The 20,506-nt window shown below is 39.2% G+C and overlaps 1 protein-coding gene across 4 annotated transcripts in view; it reads right to left on the reverse strand.

Annotated features, from left to right (window-relative positions):
• Positions 1–20,506, reverse strand: part of clstn1 (calsyntenin 1) — a 32,459-nt gene that overhangs the window by 3,233 nt on the left and 8,720 nt on the right. The window contains exons 2-18 of one of the 4 annotated variants that reach the window (XM_083569799.1): positions 14,640–14,762; positions 11,548–11,577; positions 9,614–9,809; positions 8,957–9,165; positions 8,597–8,746; positions 8,117–8,302; positions 7,528–7,776; positions 6,848–6,969; positions 5,803–5,965; positions 5,391–5,441; positions 4,265–4,422; positions 3,913–4,061; positions 3,406–3,632; positions 2,417–2,587; positions 2,114–2,259; positions 1,241–1,376; positions 556–740 (exon numbers count right to left, since the gene is read on the reverse strand). In XM_083569799.1, coding sequence (XP_083425925.1) covers positions 556–740; positions 1,241–1,376; positions 2,114–2,259; positions 2,417–2,587; positions 3,406–3,632; positions 3,913–4,061; positions 4,265–4,422; positions 5,391–5,441; positions 5,803–5,965; positions 6,848–6,969; positions 7,528–7,776; positions 8,117–8,302; positions 8,597–8,746; positions 8,957–9,165; positions 9,614–9,809; positions 11,548–11,577; positions 14,640–14,762 — 2,651 coding nt within the window. The remainder of the gene's footprint in view (positions 1–555; positions 741–1,240; positions 1,377–2,113; positions 2,260–2,416; positions 2,588–3,405; positions 3,633–3,912; positions 4,062–4,264; positions 4,423–5,390; positions 5,442–5,802; positions 5,966–6,847; positions 6,970–7,527; positions 7,777–8,116; positions 8,303–8,596; positions 8,747–8,956; positions 9,166–9,613; positions 9,810–11,547; positions 11,578–14,639; positions 14,763–20,506) is intronic. The other 3 variants (XM_083569800.1, XM_083569801.1, XM_083569802.1) reach the window with 3 other exon arrangements.

Genomic DNA, 20,506 nt, shown 5'->3' on the forward strand with positions numbered 1-20,506 from the left:
GAGAAAGATAGGAGTTGTAGTTTTTTTTAAATGATGCATAATGCATGGGTACTTTCCAGCGGATTCAATTAAAAACTCTCGGTGCAGGATACACAAGAATTGTGCTGAATGCTGTAGAGACAGTCAACGGTAACTGGTACAAATCTGCTCGGTGGATTTAATACTGTTTTTCCACCCTGTCATTTGAATTATAAATTTGGCTTTTTCTACATGTTGCCAAACTGTTGCTGCTGCGAGAATACAGTGTTTCCATAACAACAGCCTGGCATGAGAGAGAAAAACATTCAGCCGTCGTGCTGTTCGGGCTAATTAGCTGGAAATGTAAAAGTAGTGACAGCTGATGCTTTAGCTCTCACAGCCAGAAATGTACATGAAGGGGGTTCATTAGTATTAATAATTAGTTTTCTTTTAACTTAATTACTGGATGTATTCATAGAGGCACATATTTTTGTATAGATGTTTGCTAGCTCTGACCGTCAGCTATTTGTTTTCTATGTTTACTAAGCTAATAAAACACAATACACTCTTCTCTGTTGTATCTCCCATCCCCTATACCTCCATAGGATTGACAGTGATGGTGAGGGCGGAGTCGTCCCAGTCCATCTCGTTCTCTTTGCCGTTCTCCTGGTCTCTCATGGTGCGCTGGTGAGCCGCACGGATCCTGAACACTCCCAGGATAATCATAAACACCAAGAAGCTCACACACACCACGATGACTATTGTGGCAGCACTGGGGACAACTGTGAGTCAAGAGAGAACGAGACGAATAAAAAATAAATAAATAAATAAATAAAACATGTTTTAGACACCTTTCACTTAACAGCCTTCTGTGAACTGTGCTTTCACAGCAATCCATAATGCATTATGTCAAATTGTACGCCATTTAAACAAAGCAAATCATTTCCACATCCTCCCCAGACTGCCAATTGCCTCAATAAAAAGAAAAGACAGCAAAATAAATAAATAAATAAATAAAATACAAAAAAAAAAAAAAAAAAAAAAAAAAAAAAAACAACAAAAAAACACCACCACATTTTTGTCTAAAACCGAGAGATTATTCTTTTGTCTTGGATTATGTATAATAACAGATTAGTAAAATAATCTACATTCCACATTTGGAGTAATAAAGATGCCTGTTAGCACATCGAATGCCTGCACTGAAGAGAAATTTTGAACAGATGGAGGTTTGGAGGAGGGCAGGAGGCTGATGGTGATTGCAGGAGGGATGATGAAGCCATACCTGAAGCTTGATGTGTATTGGCCAGGTTGTGTCCAGACAGGTCCACTGAGGCGTGCTTGACTTGGTTGATGAACTGAGGCTGATACATGGCATTATTAGCATGCTCAACAGGGTTAGCTGTGTGAATCACACTGACCTGAGAAAACACGCACACAGACAGTATTATAGAGAGTGTGGCATTTTAATGCAGCTGAAGCTTGTGCTTATTTACAGAATTAAATGTAGGACATGAGCATTCTGTTGAAAAGATAGTGTACCAATAGCAGTGGTGCACAGAAACAAAGTTAATGTAATTTGTTGCTGTACTTTAGTAGTTTTTATTTTGCATATTTGGATATTTATATTAATTTAACTTCACTACATTATAAAGTTAAATATCTTACTTTTTTACTCAAATACATTTTGTAAAATCAGCCATTTATTTTTTACTTATGAGGGAATAAAAACGTAATAGTGTAGGGAGTACATTTTTGCACTGCCACTTTAAATAAGAGCCAGAGAGCACTTAAATAAGGCAGGAAAGAGAGAGAGAGAGAGCGAGAGCGAGAGAGCGCGAGAGAGAGAGAGAGAGAGAGAGAGCGCAAGAGAGAGAGAGCGAGAGAAAGAGAGAGAGAGATTATATCTACAATAGGACATTATAGCCATAATAAATCATAGTACTTTGGATACTTAAGCACATTTAAAGGCAAATACTTTTGTACTTTTACTAAAGTAAAAGTTTAAAGGAAACATTTTAAAGGCTTTAGAGTGTATCTCTAACTCAAGTACAAGCTTTGTGTACTTCATCCACCACTAACCAATATGTTGTTGTTTTTTTAATCCAAACAGCATAAGAAAAGCAGTAATGTGAAGAATGTGTCTGATTGCCTTTACCTCGACCTTGAAGTCATTGCTGATGTAGCGACTATTGAGTTCTGAGCAGACCAGCTTGAATTTCCTATCGAACAGAGCTTTTGTGTGCCAGTTCCTGTAACGAATAAGGTGCAGGACCTGCTCGTAGTTGGCCATGGTGTTTACACCTGAACCCAGAAAAGAACAAATCGTCAGAGTGAAAAACAAAACAAAAAAACAAGCAGAAATACTAACTTGAAGAGATGAACACTTGTGTTTAATAAGTTTTTTTTTTTTTTTTTTTTTTTTTTAATGGAATATACGTTTTCAGAAGAAGAAACCCACCGGTGATGACCATGCCCATATTGGAGGAGCTGATCTCCAGGCCTCTCTGCTGAACCTGAGCCAAATCCACCTCCAGACTCTCGTGATTGCTATCCAGATCTTCTCCAACTACAGTCACTTCACACGTGTCAAGGTTATGCATGATCTCCTCAGAAACCACAGATTCTTGCACTGCCAAAGACATTTTCATATTAACACAGAACCATTGGGATTTCTCTCTCATATACAGTTATGTCAGATTTAGTTAAAAGTAATCCAGTACATTTCTCCTATTCGGGAGTAACTGAGATAATTAGAAATACATTGCAAGTAGAGGTTGAATGATTGATCTACTGAGAGCAGTAGTCTGTATTCGTCCTCCAAACAGGGAAACCAGAAGAGTCAGAACTGTAAATATCTAAAGCAATCAGCATTTACACCTGAAGTGATCATTTCTAAGGGATTTGTGTAGATTTTTTCAATCATGTCTGCTAAGTTGCAAAGACAAGAGTAACAATGACAAATAGGCCGAAAAACAGCTGCACTGAAAATCATGTAAATGTAAAATCGGCCAGACATATTGGTTAAAAAAAAAATCGGCATTACATTTTGGCAATCATCTGCTGCGATTTCTAAATATCAAGTTATACAATTAAACATTACCACTCAAAAATGATACAAAATAATAAACAAAAGCCAATACTTCTGCTGCGGTTTTTGCCATCTTTCATCTTTAAGGCTCACAGGGAGACATCAGTTATTTCCAGATCAGCACAGATTGTAAATTCAGTGATTTTTCTTCTTAGTGTCTCCTGAAAACCTTTATTTTGCTGTATCTTCGAGCACATACTACTTAATTTTCACTTCCTCACAGCGCAGATATGGCAGATGGCACGGCTTTCATTCTGCCATCCGTCTATCCTATAAACCCCTGAAGCTTTCAAACCGCTCTTACTCTTTCAATCTCTGTTTGTTTCTGTCTCTCTGTATCTGTTGCTGTGGTAACGTACCCGTGGGCTCGTCCTCTCCCTCGGCCTCAGCCTCCACCTCACGTGTGATGGTGCTGACAACACGCAGTTCAGGGAACAGAGTCACGCCCTCTGTGCTCTTAAACTCAGTTGCTCTACGTGCAAAGTGGTCGATTCCACTCAGGCTGATCTTTGGCTCCTCTGGCTGAAGGACCATCACATAGCCCTCTGCATCCGGCACCGAGATGCAGGTCTCCTCATTAAAGCACCTAAGCAAAACAGCACAGAAGGAAAATATTAACGTGAGTTTCAATCTTGCACTACATACAGATATAATGTACTTTAAAATACACAATCTGGGAACAGATCAAAGCATCAAAAAGAAAGAAAGAAAAAAATTCCAACTTCTAAAGGAAATCTAGCTATAAAATGCTAAGAATTTTAATAATGATAAAAATAAAATGTTTGGCCATTTTAAATGCACCTTTCTTACTTATATATTTAAACAAAATCGCTTATTCAAAATAAGATGGCCTGCTAAATACTGACTTGGCCGTAGTGGTGAGACGAAGGTGGCGAATTCCTGGTGTGGGGAACTGCCTGGAGTTCAGGTAGGAGATGTGCTGCATGACCTTCTCAAAGCTCTTGATATCATCTCCCTCCAGAGTTAGAGAAGACTGATTGGGGTTGAAGTCCACCTGAAAACAAGTAATGAGTCAGACACTGAATCACCACCACCAATCCTTAAAATCAAATGTAATTCCTCTGACATTTAATAATTTATCTCATAACTATTCTCCTAAAAATAACTCTGACATTTAACTTGTGATGTTTACCTCTGCATCAATAACGGATACATACATACATACATACATGTGTGTGTGTGTGTGTGCTTGTGTACCTTTACAGCAGAAGCCACTTCCTCTGGGAGCTGAACATCCAAACCCTCCTTACATGTGTACAAGCAGTCGATGACCTTCTTATTCTCCAGCTTTCCAGAGCGAATCATGAGGCCGGCCAAGTTGCCACGGAAATACTGGGTCATGTGAGTGCTGCCACCTGGATAATTCAAGGAGATGGAGTGAATAAATACATTAATGAGTGGGGGATAAGGCAATTTGAGTTTTTTTTCTTTTTTTTTTTTATCTCCAGGGACTCAAGCATGCGCTGTGTCTTTACATACACAACAAAAATGATTCATGCAAGTTAGTATGGTCACTTTGCTCTGCTGGTCCACAGAGTGATGAACAGACAAATGCAGGCCTGTAGCCTCATGCAGCTCTGCCTTCGCATGTTAAGTTATTTCGAATCATGGAGATAAATAATGGAGAAAAAAAAAAAATGGAAATCAACATGAAAATGGGTGAAAGAAAAGGGAAAAATAGGTTTGAAACAAAAATTACAAACTGTTCTGGAACGTGCTAACTAGTGTGTGCCAGAGGAAGCAGCTTTCCTAAGTTGAAGTAACGTTTGCACATTATATTTCCGTCCTCTTACTTGTGATGCATTTGTAGGTCATGGTCTTAAATCAGTTACATGTGAATGAGAAGGAGGTCATGAGCTGAGCCAGGAGCTGTGCTCTGTTATTTGATATATTCCAACACAGCTCTAGTACATTGGGGTCACTCAGCAAAATATCAGAGACAAGACCTGCGGAAGTGCTGCTGGCACAAAACACTGCAACACCTAGCCGGCGATGCTGCGCAACACTGGAGTTATGAGAAATTCAATACAATCTACATTACATTACACTCTAGCTGCTGTATGTACTTTCAACTGCCTTGGCTGGTAGATAAAGAGAAAGAAAGAAAATGAAGAGTAGATAAGAGCAGGCAGGATGTGTGCCACAACATCTGGTCGGGATCACCTCATGCTGAAAATGTTATGCAAATAGAAGCTGTGTGTGCATCCAATTCTCACACAACTAAAGTCAAGCTGTTTTCAGCTGTGCAAGAATTGCATGTATGAGGTGTTAATACATGAACAAACTCTCTTATTCGTGCGATTTAGGGAAAGATTTAGGCAACCTGTCAAAGGCTCTGAGCCTGTCTCTGTGTCATTGTCATGTCCTGAGAAATCTGTGGAGGTAAGACAAGAAGAGTGGGGAAAGACGAGGCGTTGCTTTAGTTAGGAAAAGTTTCAATAGGGTTTTTACAAGATCATGCATTTTGTCTACACTTGACTATACCAGTTCATGACTATTATCTAATTTCTCTTTTTTAATTCTATTTTCTAAATTGCATACACTTGCAATATTAGTGAGCTAGTTTTTGAATGCAAATGCATCCACCAACTATCTCAATTATGCTTTGTGGTCCTAGGTCACATTTATTTGCAATGAAAATGGAAGGTTTTCACCTTTAAAAAAAAAGAAGAAAAAAAAAAAAAGGCTACATTATTTCGACAGTAGAGAAATCATCATAATACCAGTGACTCTACCTTGCCAGCAAGCACCAATAGTGAGCTGAGTTTCAATCTTGGCGGCATGGAGAGGGTAATCCTCTGTGACCAGGAAGGGCTCAAAGGAAGCTCCATCCACAAACAGAGACACGGCAGGGAAATCGATGTTCAGCACATAGTGATGCCATTCTTTATCACAGACCTGAGAGCAAGCGGCAGATCAAGTACATCGTAAAAAAAAAACTCATTCGAAAATTATATTTATAGAATATAGCACAAGTTCACAAATCGTTTCAATTTTTCTCATCCGTCTTGTTCACTCGCTGTTTTATATGCCGTGTCAGAACAATTTTGCATAAAATAGTCCAACAGACTATTGAAAGATGCTCTGATGCATTTGTCTCCAATGTATTTAAAAAATTCAGAAAAATTGCTCTTTCCTGGGATCGGAATCAATTCTGTGTAAAATATTCGCTTCTGGAAAGGATTTTGCATAGATTTAAAAACTGCAAACTCGACTTTTTGTACATTCTCCAAATTCTGCCTACACAATGTTCTGAATTTCCAAACATCTCACAGCTCTTTAATCCCAAATACTGTGTTAATGTCAGTAACCTACTACATTAAAAAAATAAAAATAAAGAAATAAAAATTATATATATATATATATATATATATATATATATATATATATATATATATATATATATATATATAAATAAATAATTTTTATTTATTGTTTTTTTATATATATATTTTTTATTATATATATATATATATATATATATATATATATATATATATATATATATATATATATATATATATATTTTTTTTTTTTTCTTTCTCCCACACTACATTCTTATTGTAGTATTAGCTGTATAAGTCTGCTATATGAATATATACATGAACATTGAGAGGGCAGGCAGCACAAACTAAGCCTTCTACAAAAGAATTAGTGCAGATTTACATACCAAACAAAGAATCCCATTCACAATTAAGCTGTAGAACTTTAACATGTGTACATATACACACAGGCATGTAGGAAAAATGAACAATTACAAAAGCGACTTTGTTGACTTACTTGGTCGAGTTTCCAGTGGAACTCTGCTGGTTTGTAGTTCTCTGCCTCGCTCGGGTCCTGACGCAGGAGCAGCACCAGACGGCAGTTGTGCACATACAGGGAGTAGTGATGCCTGTTCATTTCTATAGAAAACAGTAGCACAGGCAACATGTTCTGAGCAATAATGTACAAGTGTGAGTAGATTTATAACAACACTGTTGTATGTGTGTGAAGGGGGGTGTTATCGCTGTGTTACCACCACCCTTACAACCCCCATGTCATTTGGTACCGCTTTAATAATTTTGGATTCTTTGTGAACATCTGCTTTGTGCCATCAGGATGGAAAGACATTTACCACTCCAGTCAAACGTCCTGTTTTCATTCAGGTCACAGCACAGCTGCTTCCAGTATCTAAGGACATTTACTTGATCGAATCCCTGTTACACAAGCACCATGCCAGCTAATAACATCGTCTAGGCTTTAATGACCACCTTTGCAAAACAGCTTTAAGTCTTTTGCTGCCAAATTGTGTGTTAGTGCTGTTGTGTCTTTGTCACATAATGAAATGTAAATTACAGGGATGAAATACAGAGTCCAAGTCTCAAAACACTGTCTAAGACCATATAATACACATCAATTCTAAAAGGACACAGTGGACAATCACCAGTTACCAATGTAACTGTACGTTATGCTGTTGTTACCTGTCTTATCAGAGTTGCAGAGAATGGTTTCTTTCTCTCTGCTACCAGGTCCATGCCTCATCCACAACGAGATGGTGAATGGTTCCTTCAGGCTTGTGCTCACCACACCATCAGGAACCTTTACAGCCTGAGTGCCATTGAATTTAAAGACCTGGTCGCTGTCGTGGCCGTTGTCGGTGGGCAGGCCTGCGGTCCAGTTGGCGTTGCTGCTGGGAGAGGGCAGCAGCTCTACAGTGCCGGAACTGGCATCTGAACATAACCAAAGCACGGACATTACAAAATCTGCATTACAAGGCTTCATGAGTTTCTAGACAATGTCTATTACTCGTTTCAGAAAGCTTGATTTCCCTGTTGGAAACTATCACACAAGTACGCCAGGAAATGCAGTTAAATTGCAGCCTTTATGATCTTGAAATTATTGAGTGGAAAGATTCAGAGTTGGCTGACATGCTTGCAGTGATGTGAAAGCATAAGTGTGTCCTAAGTCTATACCAATGCATGTCTTTTTTTTTTTTTATTACACCGGTCTAAACACAGAATAAATTAAATACCGTGAGTCACACAACATTAACAAATTGCTCTGACTCACCACACAGACGGTGCAGGGATTTCTCAGAGTACGTGTCTCGGTCACAGCCCTTGCCGATGTGATTGGTTTCTAGCTCGATACTGGCCTGGATGGAGGTGATAGTCTCCTCGCAGGTCTCCAGACGAATACTAGGAAACAGGGCCAGACTTCCTGTGCCAGGCTCGTACTCAATTCTCTTATTAAAGCCTTAGGAATAAGACGCATACAAGAGATGTTACGTTCCTTGTCACATAAAGCCATAATGACAAAATGGTTAAGGAATTAATTATAGAAGTGAGACAGACAAAATGCCCTTTATAATACAGAGCCCAACCAGTTTATCATGCAACCAATAGTCCAGACTAAATAAGCACACACAGCTAAAGCATCACAGTCACAAGCACTAATTAATTCTCAGGATTTGCCAATCAGTCTAGAGTAAGCCATTTAGATTAAGGCTTGGTATATTCTATCTATAAATGACACAGAGGGCTTTAACACCTTGCCAGCTCGGTTTGCAGGTAGGTTTGACATTAATTTTGACAAGGACGTCATCTGAGGCACGGTTCTTCCCACAGTCGAAGGCGGTTACTGTCAACTTGTAGGTGCGCTCCTTACTGTAGTTCAGCTTTTCAGTGTTCTTGATGTTACCTGTGTCCAAAAAAAAAAAAAAAACCTTTACTTACACTACTACTTTCAGCAATGTGGCCTGAAAATTGTTTAAGAGCTGTTGACATTGATTAGTCCTGGTTCACCTTCAGCGAAAGGAATAATAATGCATGTCAGCTCAGGGCAATTCTGCACTCTAAAAATAAGCAGGGATTTTTGGCCAAGCGCATCCCCAAACCTCCCTCAGCTTACCGTCCTTGTCAATGGTGAAGGGCACATCAGGGGTGACAATCTCGTAGCTACAAATCTGACTGAACTGAAAAGAGCAGTCAGCATCTACGGCTTCCACTTTCAGGATGCTGTCGTACGCTTTGCCCTCGATGACCGTAGCCTTATACGACTTCTCTTTGAACACAGGCGAGTACTCGTTCATGTCGTTCACTTGAATATGAACAGTTGCCCTGCAGGAGAACAAAAGAGTCAGTGCCAAAATGGACTGCTGCCAGGAGGGAACAGGGTCATCCAATGATGCAGGTTTCATCGATAGATAACTGATAACTGACAGGAGGCAATGCTGAGCCACCAGTTATTATTGTAGGCAGTTAATCACCTGTCTAGAAAAATCTCAAAACAAAGAGAGACAGGGCTATGCATGAATCTGTATGTGTAGCATCTAGGGCATTTTTTCCTGAATAAATTTTTAGATTTTCTACTAGTCACCTTTAATAAATAAACTTAAGAGAAAGAAAGAAAGAAAATCACCTTTTACTAGAACAGGAATGAAATTGGTGTCTTATTGTACAAATAATAAATTTTTAGGTCATTATCATACAAATTTTTGCAAATCATCTCAAAGAATGTTATAACATGAATTGAGTCGATGCTACGCAAATCACAAAAGTTTCTTACTTGTGAGATTTCTTCATGTTGGCCCCGTCTGGTCCCTCTCCGCAGTCATAGGCCTGGATGGTAAATGTGTGCTCCTTCTGAAGCTCACAGTCCAGCTTGTCCTTGGCCTGGATCACTCCTTCGCCTGTGGACTTGTCCAACATCACCACCTCAAATGGAACATTCTGGCCGTGAATACGGAAGCCGCAAATCTCCCCTGGACACGGTGAGAAAAGGGCAAAACACAGCCGTTTAGACCAGACCTCCTAGGGGACAAACAGCAACAACTGCTGTACATGATGTATATTAAAAAAAAAAAAATCCATGGCAAAAAAACAAACAGCACACCACACTAAAATAAAAAACAGCCAAAGTTGTTTTGGCAGCCAAAGGGGTTGGTACACTTTGGGGTCTGTGAAGGAAGCCAGAAGCGCTGTAGAATGGGTGAGTATTTAGGAGGGGAGGGAGGGTTTGTAGGGGAAGGGGAGGGGGGACAGGGGGTTAAAAAGGGGGTGAAGCTGAGTGTCTCGTCCAAGCCACTTGGTCACATTGCATCCAGTCATGCAGAAAGAAACCCAGAATGTTGACAGGCATTCCACAGGAACACTTGTTATAAAAAGAACAAAGGGTAGAAACAAAATTAAACCAAACAGTGATTCGTGACATAGTAGCCATTTTATCCCTACCGCATTCATATGCATAACATTAACCCCGCTTGCTGTTTTTTTAGTAAAAATCAACAGAAAGAAAACAAAGTTAAACAGTTATAATAACAGGTGATATCCTGACGACGAGGTATAACAAAGGTCCAGTCCAAATTCTGTTATACAAGTTTAGGACTTAAGCAAAAAAAAAACAAAAAAAAAAAAACCCATTATTATAAAGAAGTCAATATCTCCTTCAATAATCATTAACAATGTGAACGAAGTCTTCCTGTGCAATGTTGTCTCTCTCACAGCTTATAAAGACTAAACAAGTAAAACATAAGAAGAGTGAAAAGAAACTGAACCACTGGATGAGAGCAGGGTTTAGAAATATAGATTGCGTGACATCCACAACAAACGGCAGCCACTGACCAATCAAATTTGAGAGTAATGTGTATATGCATATACTAGTCTAATAGGTATACTTATTCTAAACAAAACATGTTTAATACTTCAAGAGCTGGGATTCAATACTGATACCAAAATGAGACCATTTTTTTAATAACTTTGTTCTAACTACAGTATATATATTCACAGATATGAGCCTAAAGCATCAGTAATTGAGTTAACAGACATTCCTCCATCTTCCCGACTTAAAACGTATGACTTTTTTGGGGGGGTTTTCCCAAAGAGAAGGCCACATTAGCTTGAGAAGAATTATATCTAGCCCTGTAAAAGGTTCAATCTAAAATTGAACAGTCATACTTAAAGGCTCAGTTATGAAATCCATGTAAAATAAAGCATTATGTGTACATGTGGTTCAAATGTTAACTGTTGGTGAATTGACTCATTTGAGTCAATACAGATATTTAGACCCAGCCCTGAGCACTTTATACAATCTCTTTATACTTCAGAAATAACTCAGGAATATGATTTCAGAAATGGTCCGATGTTCTGTCCAATTCTCCTCTATATGCATGTACTTACTTCATTGATTTGAACATCACGAGAGGAAATACATTCAGGACCTTTATTCTACAGTGGATGTCCCATGCATTGATATTTCTACATTCGGTTAACCCCGAAGAAACTCTTCATCCAGTTAATATATTCATTTTACCAAATAATTCACGGGTGATGGAAAAAAAAAAAAAAAAAAGTAAACTAAACGATTACAGAAAAGTGGCATTATAGAGCATGACATTTCCGTGTGAAGTGCTGATGCGGGTTTTTTTTTTTTTTTTTGCGTTAGTGGGTTAATTAAACAAAAAAAGGAATAATATAAATGCAGTAGAAAGAGCCTCTCATCACCTTCTTTGGTGAAGGTCACTTGAAAACTTTCTACAAGAAGGAAGAGAAGATAAAGCTGAGTCAGTCAGAGAAAAGGAAAAGAGATTCAGAGGAAAGAAACGTCAAGGAGGACAGAGAGCATCACATTTTTATATATGCGGCACGCTTTATTCCGTTGACTGCGAACTTTTCTTGCAAGATGCGGATTCAGTAATCATTTCATGCCCTGTTCAAGGTCATGTTCAAATTTACAAAGGAGAGAAAGAAAAAGAAAAAAAAAAAGAATTTAAAAGAACAAGCAAGAGTATAAAACAAAAATTTAATTAAGCAATACCACACACGGCTATCATTCAGCTTACTCTAATCCTACCCCTATTACCGGCTGTGACAATATTCAGTATAACCGTGTAACTGCGGGACTGTGGAGGTTTTTATACACGGTTTAGAAATACACAATTACTTTCAATTAACTGACATTTCTGACACAATATGCCCAGAATAATTACATTTTAGCTCCAGGAAAGGAAACAACTCCAGCAGAAGCCACAGTCACTGATTGCTAGTCAGCTCGCTGGTTAGCTAGCGCACAATACCTTCTAATGAAAGATGCATCTGGTGAAGTTGACTTGGATTCTTCCTTTTCATCTTGATATGATCAGCGTTGCTGTTTTTATTTTCAGTCAGAAATCATATTTATGAAATAAAATCGTTATATAATGTCACTAACTGTAGAAACAGAATCAGTGGGACCGATTTTGCAATTGGAAATGTAACGTGACGAATAAAGGCGTAAATAGAGTGACACAAACAGTGTGGTTATACTGAATATAAGCACTTATTAGTGAACCAGAACTAACTGTTAGATAGATTACTGAAGCAGAGCCTAATTAAACCTAGTAAACCGTGATCATTTGCTAATTCATCACAAGTTTGTTCTGCCTGGCTGTTGATATTCAGGTTTTCTCCTTCCAATGCCTCAGGCTAGTAAAGATGTCCATGAGGTTTTCACATCTATTAGAGATGAAATTTCTATCCAGAGCTGCAGGTCAGAGCAAGTCACGTAGGAACAGATTCGAGCATCTTCAGCTCTAATGACACGCTCTGCTTGTTCGCTGACCACTCTCTGCAGTCCTTCATTTCTCAAGAGATTAAAGTACTGAAAATTTTTCTCCTTGGCCTGCTCACAAGCACACTAGTTCAGGTCAAAGACAGATTTAACGTTAAAATAAAACCCAAAGAAAATAATAAAACCCTGATGCTGCCTGTACCAAGGGCCACCATTCATCGTTTATTTGACTTTCATCTCTGAGGTGACACACAGAAAAGCTCTGATGCCCTTTAAGCTAATAAGAACTTACTTTCGATGAGTCACGGGCAATATTGGAAACCAACAGAGCTCTGCCCTTGAAATAGCTCCATATAGCACCAATGGCGGTAGGCTAAAAGCCTAGACTGGACTCGTGTCTACAGTGCAAATCAATGCATAATGAATCAATAATCGTTGATTCCTCCCCAGCTCAGCATTCGTCACTGTGACACGTACCAGTCTAGTCTGTATTTACACGTAAAAGTAAGAAGATTTGAGCATTTGTTTCCAACATGGCCTGGGACCACTTGACACTTCTGAGGGCAGGTCATAGCAAATCAATGTAAAATTACATATTCTGTCTATCCTGAGGTCAAACATTTGTATTGTGATTGGAGCTCTCTCTCTCTCTCTCTCTCTCTCTCTCTCTCTCCCCCCCCCCTCCCTCCCTCCCTCCCTCCCTCCCTCCACAGGGTATAATGGTTCCTGAATGGCTTGATGAGAAGCAAACTGTCAACTCATATGCTATGAACTTTTTTTTTTTTTTTTTAGTCATCAGATCTCAACCCAAATGAACACTTAAGTAGGATTTTAGGGTGAAATGCAAAAATAAAATGCTCTAGAGCGGTAACGCGATGCTCTCATTAACCACCAACCGACGGAACACCTTCTGGAAGAACAGTGATGATTTTACCAGAGCAATTTAAGAGACTAAAATGAACTAATGTTGGTTTGGTAGAAAGCTTTTGGCTGTTATTTATTTACCATTCAGTTTTTACAATGACTGAAGTGTGCATGATTTGCTATGAAGCTATAGGTTTGTAAATATGCAGGAAACCTGAACTAGTTTACACGGCACTTCGTTTTTAGTCTACACAAACTCATTAGCTAGCGGTGCCTTTGCTAGACATACACAAACTTTCCTTCTTTTAGTTTGCAATAAGATTTTTGTTATAAAGAATAAAAACTTACTACACTACCCATGTGGCACAGTACTTAAAGAAGACTAGTCATCTAGGCATCTAGACTGTTGGAAGCCTGATATGACTCAAAAGGCTTGGCACTAGTGCTTGGAGATAAACAGAGCATTCTATGCTAAAGGGCTTTGAAAGCAGGTCCGAATAAATCTCCCAGTCATTAGAAGAGGCGTATGCTAAAGCTAGCACTGTGCGTCCTCTTTCACTGTGCATCACAGATACACGAGGGAGGACACTAGAGAAGCAAGCAGAATTGATTACTAAGAAAGAAGAGCAGACACAAAGGCGAAAATGAATAAACGCTGTGGATTTGTGCAATACGTTAACCATCAGAGAACACAGTGTACCAAGTATTCTGGTAGTGCATCAGTTTCTAATGTTTTGAGGAAAATAACCTCTGTAACCTGTGAGCACAAAGCTATTGAGCGCATTTGTCAAACTAAGAATGTTTACACTACAGCTGCTTTTAAAGATTACGATTTTAAATAGCAGGTCTGATGCAATGTAATAAAATTAAAAAGTGGCTTCACCTTGAAGGTTGCACAAACACAGACAGAGAAGGCTCTCTGTTTAAAGGTCTATTCACATAATCAAATCATATACATTAAATAGAAAGCGTTTAACCTTCTATGGAGTCCTACGGATCTCCAGTGTCGTTTGAGTTCATGTGAGCGCTGACACTAAGAAAGAAGGTATATTGTGTAGGACGCACTCACTGCTTGGAGACATTTATGCAACACCATCAACTCTGCTGCAAGATGTTATGAAGAGATGTTATGACTAGACAGAGAACTACAGACATGACAACGATGCAAGAAGTCTCCTGTTACCTGCATAACGCAACGGAGCGTCTTTATCCAGTGCTATCAGCGGAGGGTCCAGTAGAACTTTGTCATCATTTTCGGTCACGATGCCGTGATACGTCGTCTCAATCCATGGCTTGTGTTTGTTGACTGTAAAAAGAAAGAGTAATGAGAGATAGCCACAAGAATGGGGAAATTAACTAATCAGTCATTCTTGACTTTTCAACCAGTTTTCCTTTCTAAAATGAGTGATAGTCTATCAACCGTTTTTATTAATCTGCATCGGCCGATTGTGCTAAAAATTTAGCAGATTATTAAGCAGGAGCATCTGACACACCAAACTGTGTGTGTACCTCCTGTGCTTGCGCGAGGGAACATAATTCTCTAATACCAGCAGGTGGCAGTAGTCTGTATTCGGCATCCAAACAGGGAAACCGGAAGCGCTAGAACTGTAAATATGTAAATAGATTCATGTGGCTTTTTTTAAATCATGTCTGCTAAGTTGCAAAGACAAGAGCAAGAATGACAACAAGTGTCTGTGTTCCCTCTTTACTCCATCAGTTTACTTTCATCAGTTCCATTTTTTTTTCCATTTTAAGTTATCTTTCTCGCCAATGAGCTCCGCCACAGAAAAACGAAATACTTTCGATATCTGACGTAGAGCCAATGGTGCAAACACCAAAAAAACCAAAACCCCTCGACATTGCCCAATGACTGACCATCAGCTTGGTGTGTCCTGCGCTTTAAGTTCTTCTCCTTCGTTCATAATCTAGCCTTATATAATTCATAGATTAAATATGATGCTACTTTGTGAGAGAGAATGAGAATAACATTTGGAGCGAGAATGTGAGTAACTCTTTGGAAAATGTATTTTTAGAGATCCTTCTGGTCTTTAGGCTACAGATAAACCCTTCAGAACTTGTAACAATTCTCAAGTTGTTCGGTGCAAACTATATGCTTTTTGCGATCATGAGAGAGTGTTGGACATGGAGAGAGATAGAAATGTGAAGCGCATCGAAACAACTCGTAAGTTTTACTAGAAATCTGCGTAATCCGCTGAAGCGGAAACTCTGAAAAATTCGATTCAGCTGTACTTGATGCCCAAAGCACTGTCACAACAGCATCAGGACACACAGTGTGTTGAGGGGGAGGTGACGGCCATGTCGCTCGCTTCCGCGGCTAATGGGCGTTCATGCCTGAATGCGAGTGCCTCAGCAGCTCCTGAGAAAAATGCAAAGCCTTCACAGTGCTGAGCCAATTGCACACAGGCAATACTGACAGCAGGACGAGGGCAGGAAACAGGGGGATGCTGGGAAACAGGGGGAGTTAGACACACAACCGGCTAGCAAGTGTTCAATACAACTCAATCATGAGCTACTGGCAAATGCTGGAAGATGTAATCCTTGTTAGCATGTATTCTTCAAAGTGGCATGTTCCTGGGCGTGAAAGTCCAAACTGACACAACGTTACAATGATTTTGAACAAAAAGGTTCTTTATCTGGATTCTGCTGGAGAACTTAACAATAAGACTCGCATTTTAACGCTTTATTATATCCTATACCTCTTCGTGATTTTGCACACAAATGTTTGGGCCACCATTTGGATTCTGGTCTTGGTATTCGAATACATTAATCATTAGCATACAATGATACTTTCATCTTCGCCCATTGAACGGTGTAAAAGTGCTGTGAATAATTAGACCATGAACATTTCAAGTCTAAAAAAGTTCACAAAGTAAAATCTTTAACTATTTTACTAGATTTTTGGAGGCTACATATGGAGTGGTGACATTAGCAGCAGGGGATCTCCTCTGTGCAGCTGCTATCACCAGCATGCATGAGCAGAGCCTGGTGATTTATGGAGTGAGGCTTTGAGCATTAGAGGTAAAGCTGAGGATCAGGGCTGCAGCCATCCCTGTGACATTAATGAGATGATAAAACTTATTAATAAAATAATAAAAAGATTCTGTCATGCACCACTGCTCACTTTCTCAAAGTTCAATATTAAAACAAGCACAACTCCAACAGCGTTTCAGCTGCAGAGATTAAGAGCTTGTTTGTCAGTTGTTATCAATCACATAAATCGTCTTTACTGCAAAGCTCACACACTGAAGAGTGCAGCAGTTGGTTGTCACTGCAGAAGTGTTCAGACCATACTACCTAGATAATCTCTGTTAGAGTGCCAGGCTCATCCAAACATAAGAACTAATCACACATCTTTCTACTAGGACATAATGCTATGTTTTTAAACATTACACCTCATATACCTCGTCTAAATGTCTAAGTAGGAAAGAATATTAAATAACGAATAACCTAAGAATACAGTTCTGTTGATGAGAGGTCAGAAGAATAGTTCAAAGCTCAGTAGTGTAACATCCACTGGTACTGAGAAAGAGACTAATTTCATTCCCAGGTTGTCAAACGCATTTCTGAGCCTATCTGACACAAACATGCTCGTCAATCCCACACTAGCGAGAGTTCACAGGAAAGAAATGAGGCCTCATAAAAAGTGCAGTGTTAGAAGATTTCTCAGTAGGCTATAAAGGAGAAAGTGAGAAAAACCAGTGGGGATGGTAAAATCTTGTTTCTACCATAGTGGTGAAAAAGAAAGGAAAGTGATGCATAATTTGCTTCATAGCTGCACTGGTTTCTGAACTCATTATAGCTTTATTTATTTCCTTGTTTCACATTCATTCTTAATTATCTTTTTGGTTTATTTTATGTTCTGTATATGCTTCATTTCCATTCTTTTCTACGGCAAATAAATAAACAGAGGGAATGTGAATAATAATTACTGTATATGATTGAAAACTTTATTACGCTAATGAAATAACCTCTGTCTGAATGAAGCCGCTTTCCACGCATTGGGTTCAAGAGGAGAATTTTTTATAAATGTAATTTCACTACCACATACTAACAGTGCCTCATCTTAACAAGAACAAGATTGTGTTTTTAAGAACTGATAAAGAAACGACGTTTCTATCTTAAGTTATATCAAAGGTACAGAACACAATGGGGTTTATGAGGTTGTGATTAAACAGCAGGCATAATAATAAAAAAAACTTGGTAAATGTGTCTGCATTCAAGCTGTGAAAATTAAAATACACATCTCTGTATAGATGTTATTGGCAACTAACATGGAGTGTTTGTCTGCGGATGACGCACACTCCTGAGTGTTTATATCAAGGCGTGGAGCAGCCCGTGACTCAGAGGGCCATTAAAAATAGAAATCTATATAATGAGTCTGAATCTCGATTGTAGATCGTCTTAGATTAAAGTGTTAACCAGGTGTGAAGCAAAACTGAAAAAAAAAAAAATCATTTATCTGTATTAACTATTCAATGATATGAACATTTTCTATATTCAGATATCCTGGACAACAACCAAGTTTTAATCTAAATCATCAAAGGCAGTTTATTCTATTCCCAGTAGAAGCTGATAATATGCCCCAAGACCAATGATTATTTAAAAAAAAAAAAAAAAGGAGAGAAATTACCTGTTAAATCATGTACCAATCTCAAAAATCTGCCATTTGGTCTCCTATGAGAGCAGCTAACAGCAATTTACCCCAGATTACAAAGCAAAAGGGTACTGTCACTCTGTGAAACACAGCCAGCTAAATAATAAAAACACTAATAGGTAGGCATGAACAAGTCGCTAAAGGTGTTCTGATGTGGTAAAAAACATATTTTCAAGATCGCTGCTGTTGCCCATACAGCGATGTGGTATGGCACGCTGCCAACAATCACCCACTCGCTCACTCTACATACAGAAATATGCGAGCATGTGCTATTCCTATTGCCATAAAGCCCACTGACCTACAGCCACATGAGAGAAGCCCTCACAGGAGCACAAACACACCAAGCACTTGACAACTCAAACAGACCACAATAGAAGATATGATGAAATACTCCAATGGCATTCTTCTCTGCTTATTAGGCGAGTAGGCCGCATGAAGAACATCTGACTGTAATGAAATTTGAACTATATGGCTATATAAATAATGGAGCGTTAAAACACAGCTGTGTGTCCCGCTGTGCAAGCTGAAGGGGGGGGGGTTGACAGACAATCTTTCATTAACTTTGCTCTGATTAATCAGACATCCATTGAAGATCTGAAGCTTGATTAGGCAGTTGAGCTTCACAATCTAATTGCGCTTGTCTGCTAAGGTCAAGATAAAAAACGTTAGTCTGCTCAACACCCACATAATTTTATTAATTCACTTTTTCTTTCATGTGAGCTTCCATTTTCAGTTTTCTTAGCCGAGTCAAGTCTCTGTGCTACATTTCCACTTTTAAGCGTACATCACAGCCAAGAAGATGGAGACACGTGTATAAAAAATAGTTACTGTGTCTGGATTTACTGTTATCACTACTAACCAGCCTTCATGCATCAGCAACATTTTATTGAACATATATTAAATAGAATTCGGAGATGTCAGAGTATAGGACATTGTGTCAACAAAACAGTAGAGACACGCCAAAACAAGTCAAACTCAATGCTGACAGCGCCAGTGTGGATGTATCCGATACCAGCGAGTCTTGTTACTAATTTGTATGTTCAGAACAAACCCTTTAAATGTTCTTTGACCTTGACGTGACCTTCACCGAGTTTATCGCAAATTCAAAATCTAATCAGTGCATCTGCTAGATACGAGAATAATTCTAAAATGCTACACCCACACACACTCGTTTCTGAGATAAATCTCGAAAGGACATACGGTATACGAAGCATAATAGGGTAGCCATACTTATCAGTGTGACACTAAAAATCTAAGTGTTTCAGTTATAAAGTCATAAATGCTTCCCTTTGATAATAGGCATAATCGTTTCCCTTCCTAAACACCATGATCAGAGAACCAGGGCCCCATGATCTATGGGAATGCCTCGTTTAATCTCCAGATTGCCTTCAATACACGTTAAATACACCAAAATCGCACCACTTGTTCCTCATCAAATCTTTATGTAGGCCTGCAGACTGAAATTAACAGTTAATGACGGAGCACGGAGACATGCGTGGCTGGGAGCGGTCTATGACTGTACAACAGAAAATGAGCACAAAGTCACTGGCTGAACCTAGAGGGATTCTGTGTATCCAGGGTGAGGCAGTATGCGTGTGTGCGCGCGTGTCAGCGTGTGGGGTGCGTGTGTTTGAGGTAAATAAACCTTGACGACCAGCGGGAAGTGGAGGCGTCCGGAACGAGTCTGCATTACAGCCACCCGCTGACTGCTACCCTCAGCATTCCAGGTTTCCGATAAGTTCTGGCATGGGGAGAAATATCCAACGTGCATTCTTTTCCGAGAGTTATCCGGTGCGGAGGCACGCATGCGTTCTATCAGACTGAAGCTCCTACTGGTAGTGAATGCTGCAGTGTTACACAATCAATGAGGAGCGAGCAGTTTTAATAATAAAAGAGACACAGACCTGATGTTTGAAAGTTCAAATAGAAGGATTTATCTTATGGAACAGCATGCAATCCATGGTATGCAAATCTACTTATTGACACGGTCAGCCCAAAGACTTTTAATCCTATAACAGGATGCTCCGGTTTCAGTCCCCGACAAGGTCATGAACTAAAACAATTTGATCTAACTGCAATAGGGTATCGCATATACTACAAAGTCTATGGCATGATGATCCAACAGAGCTGTACAAACAATCCTAGCCCATTAAAAAATGTTAAAAGAAATCATTTATCAATCCAACTGAACTGGCTTCACCTTTGTTTTGTTGTCATTTATGGCATTTGGCAGACACCCTTATCCAGAGCAACTTACTATGATCTCATTTATACGACAGAGCAGTTAAGGGTTGGTGGTTTGGTGGTGCTGTGATTTGAGTCCAACACCTTAACCACTGAGCTTCCACTTCGTGGTACAAGCAGGTTGATTTGGA

Source organism: Silurus aristotelis (genome assembly GCF_946808225.1).
Source record: "Silurus aristotelis genome assembly, chromosome: 19".
Lineage (NCBI taxonomy): Eukaryota > Metazoa > Chordata > Actinopteri > Siluriformes > Siluridae > Silurus > Silurus aristotelis.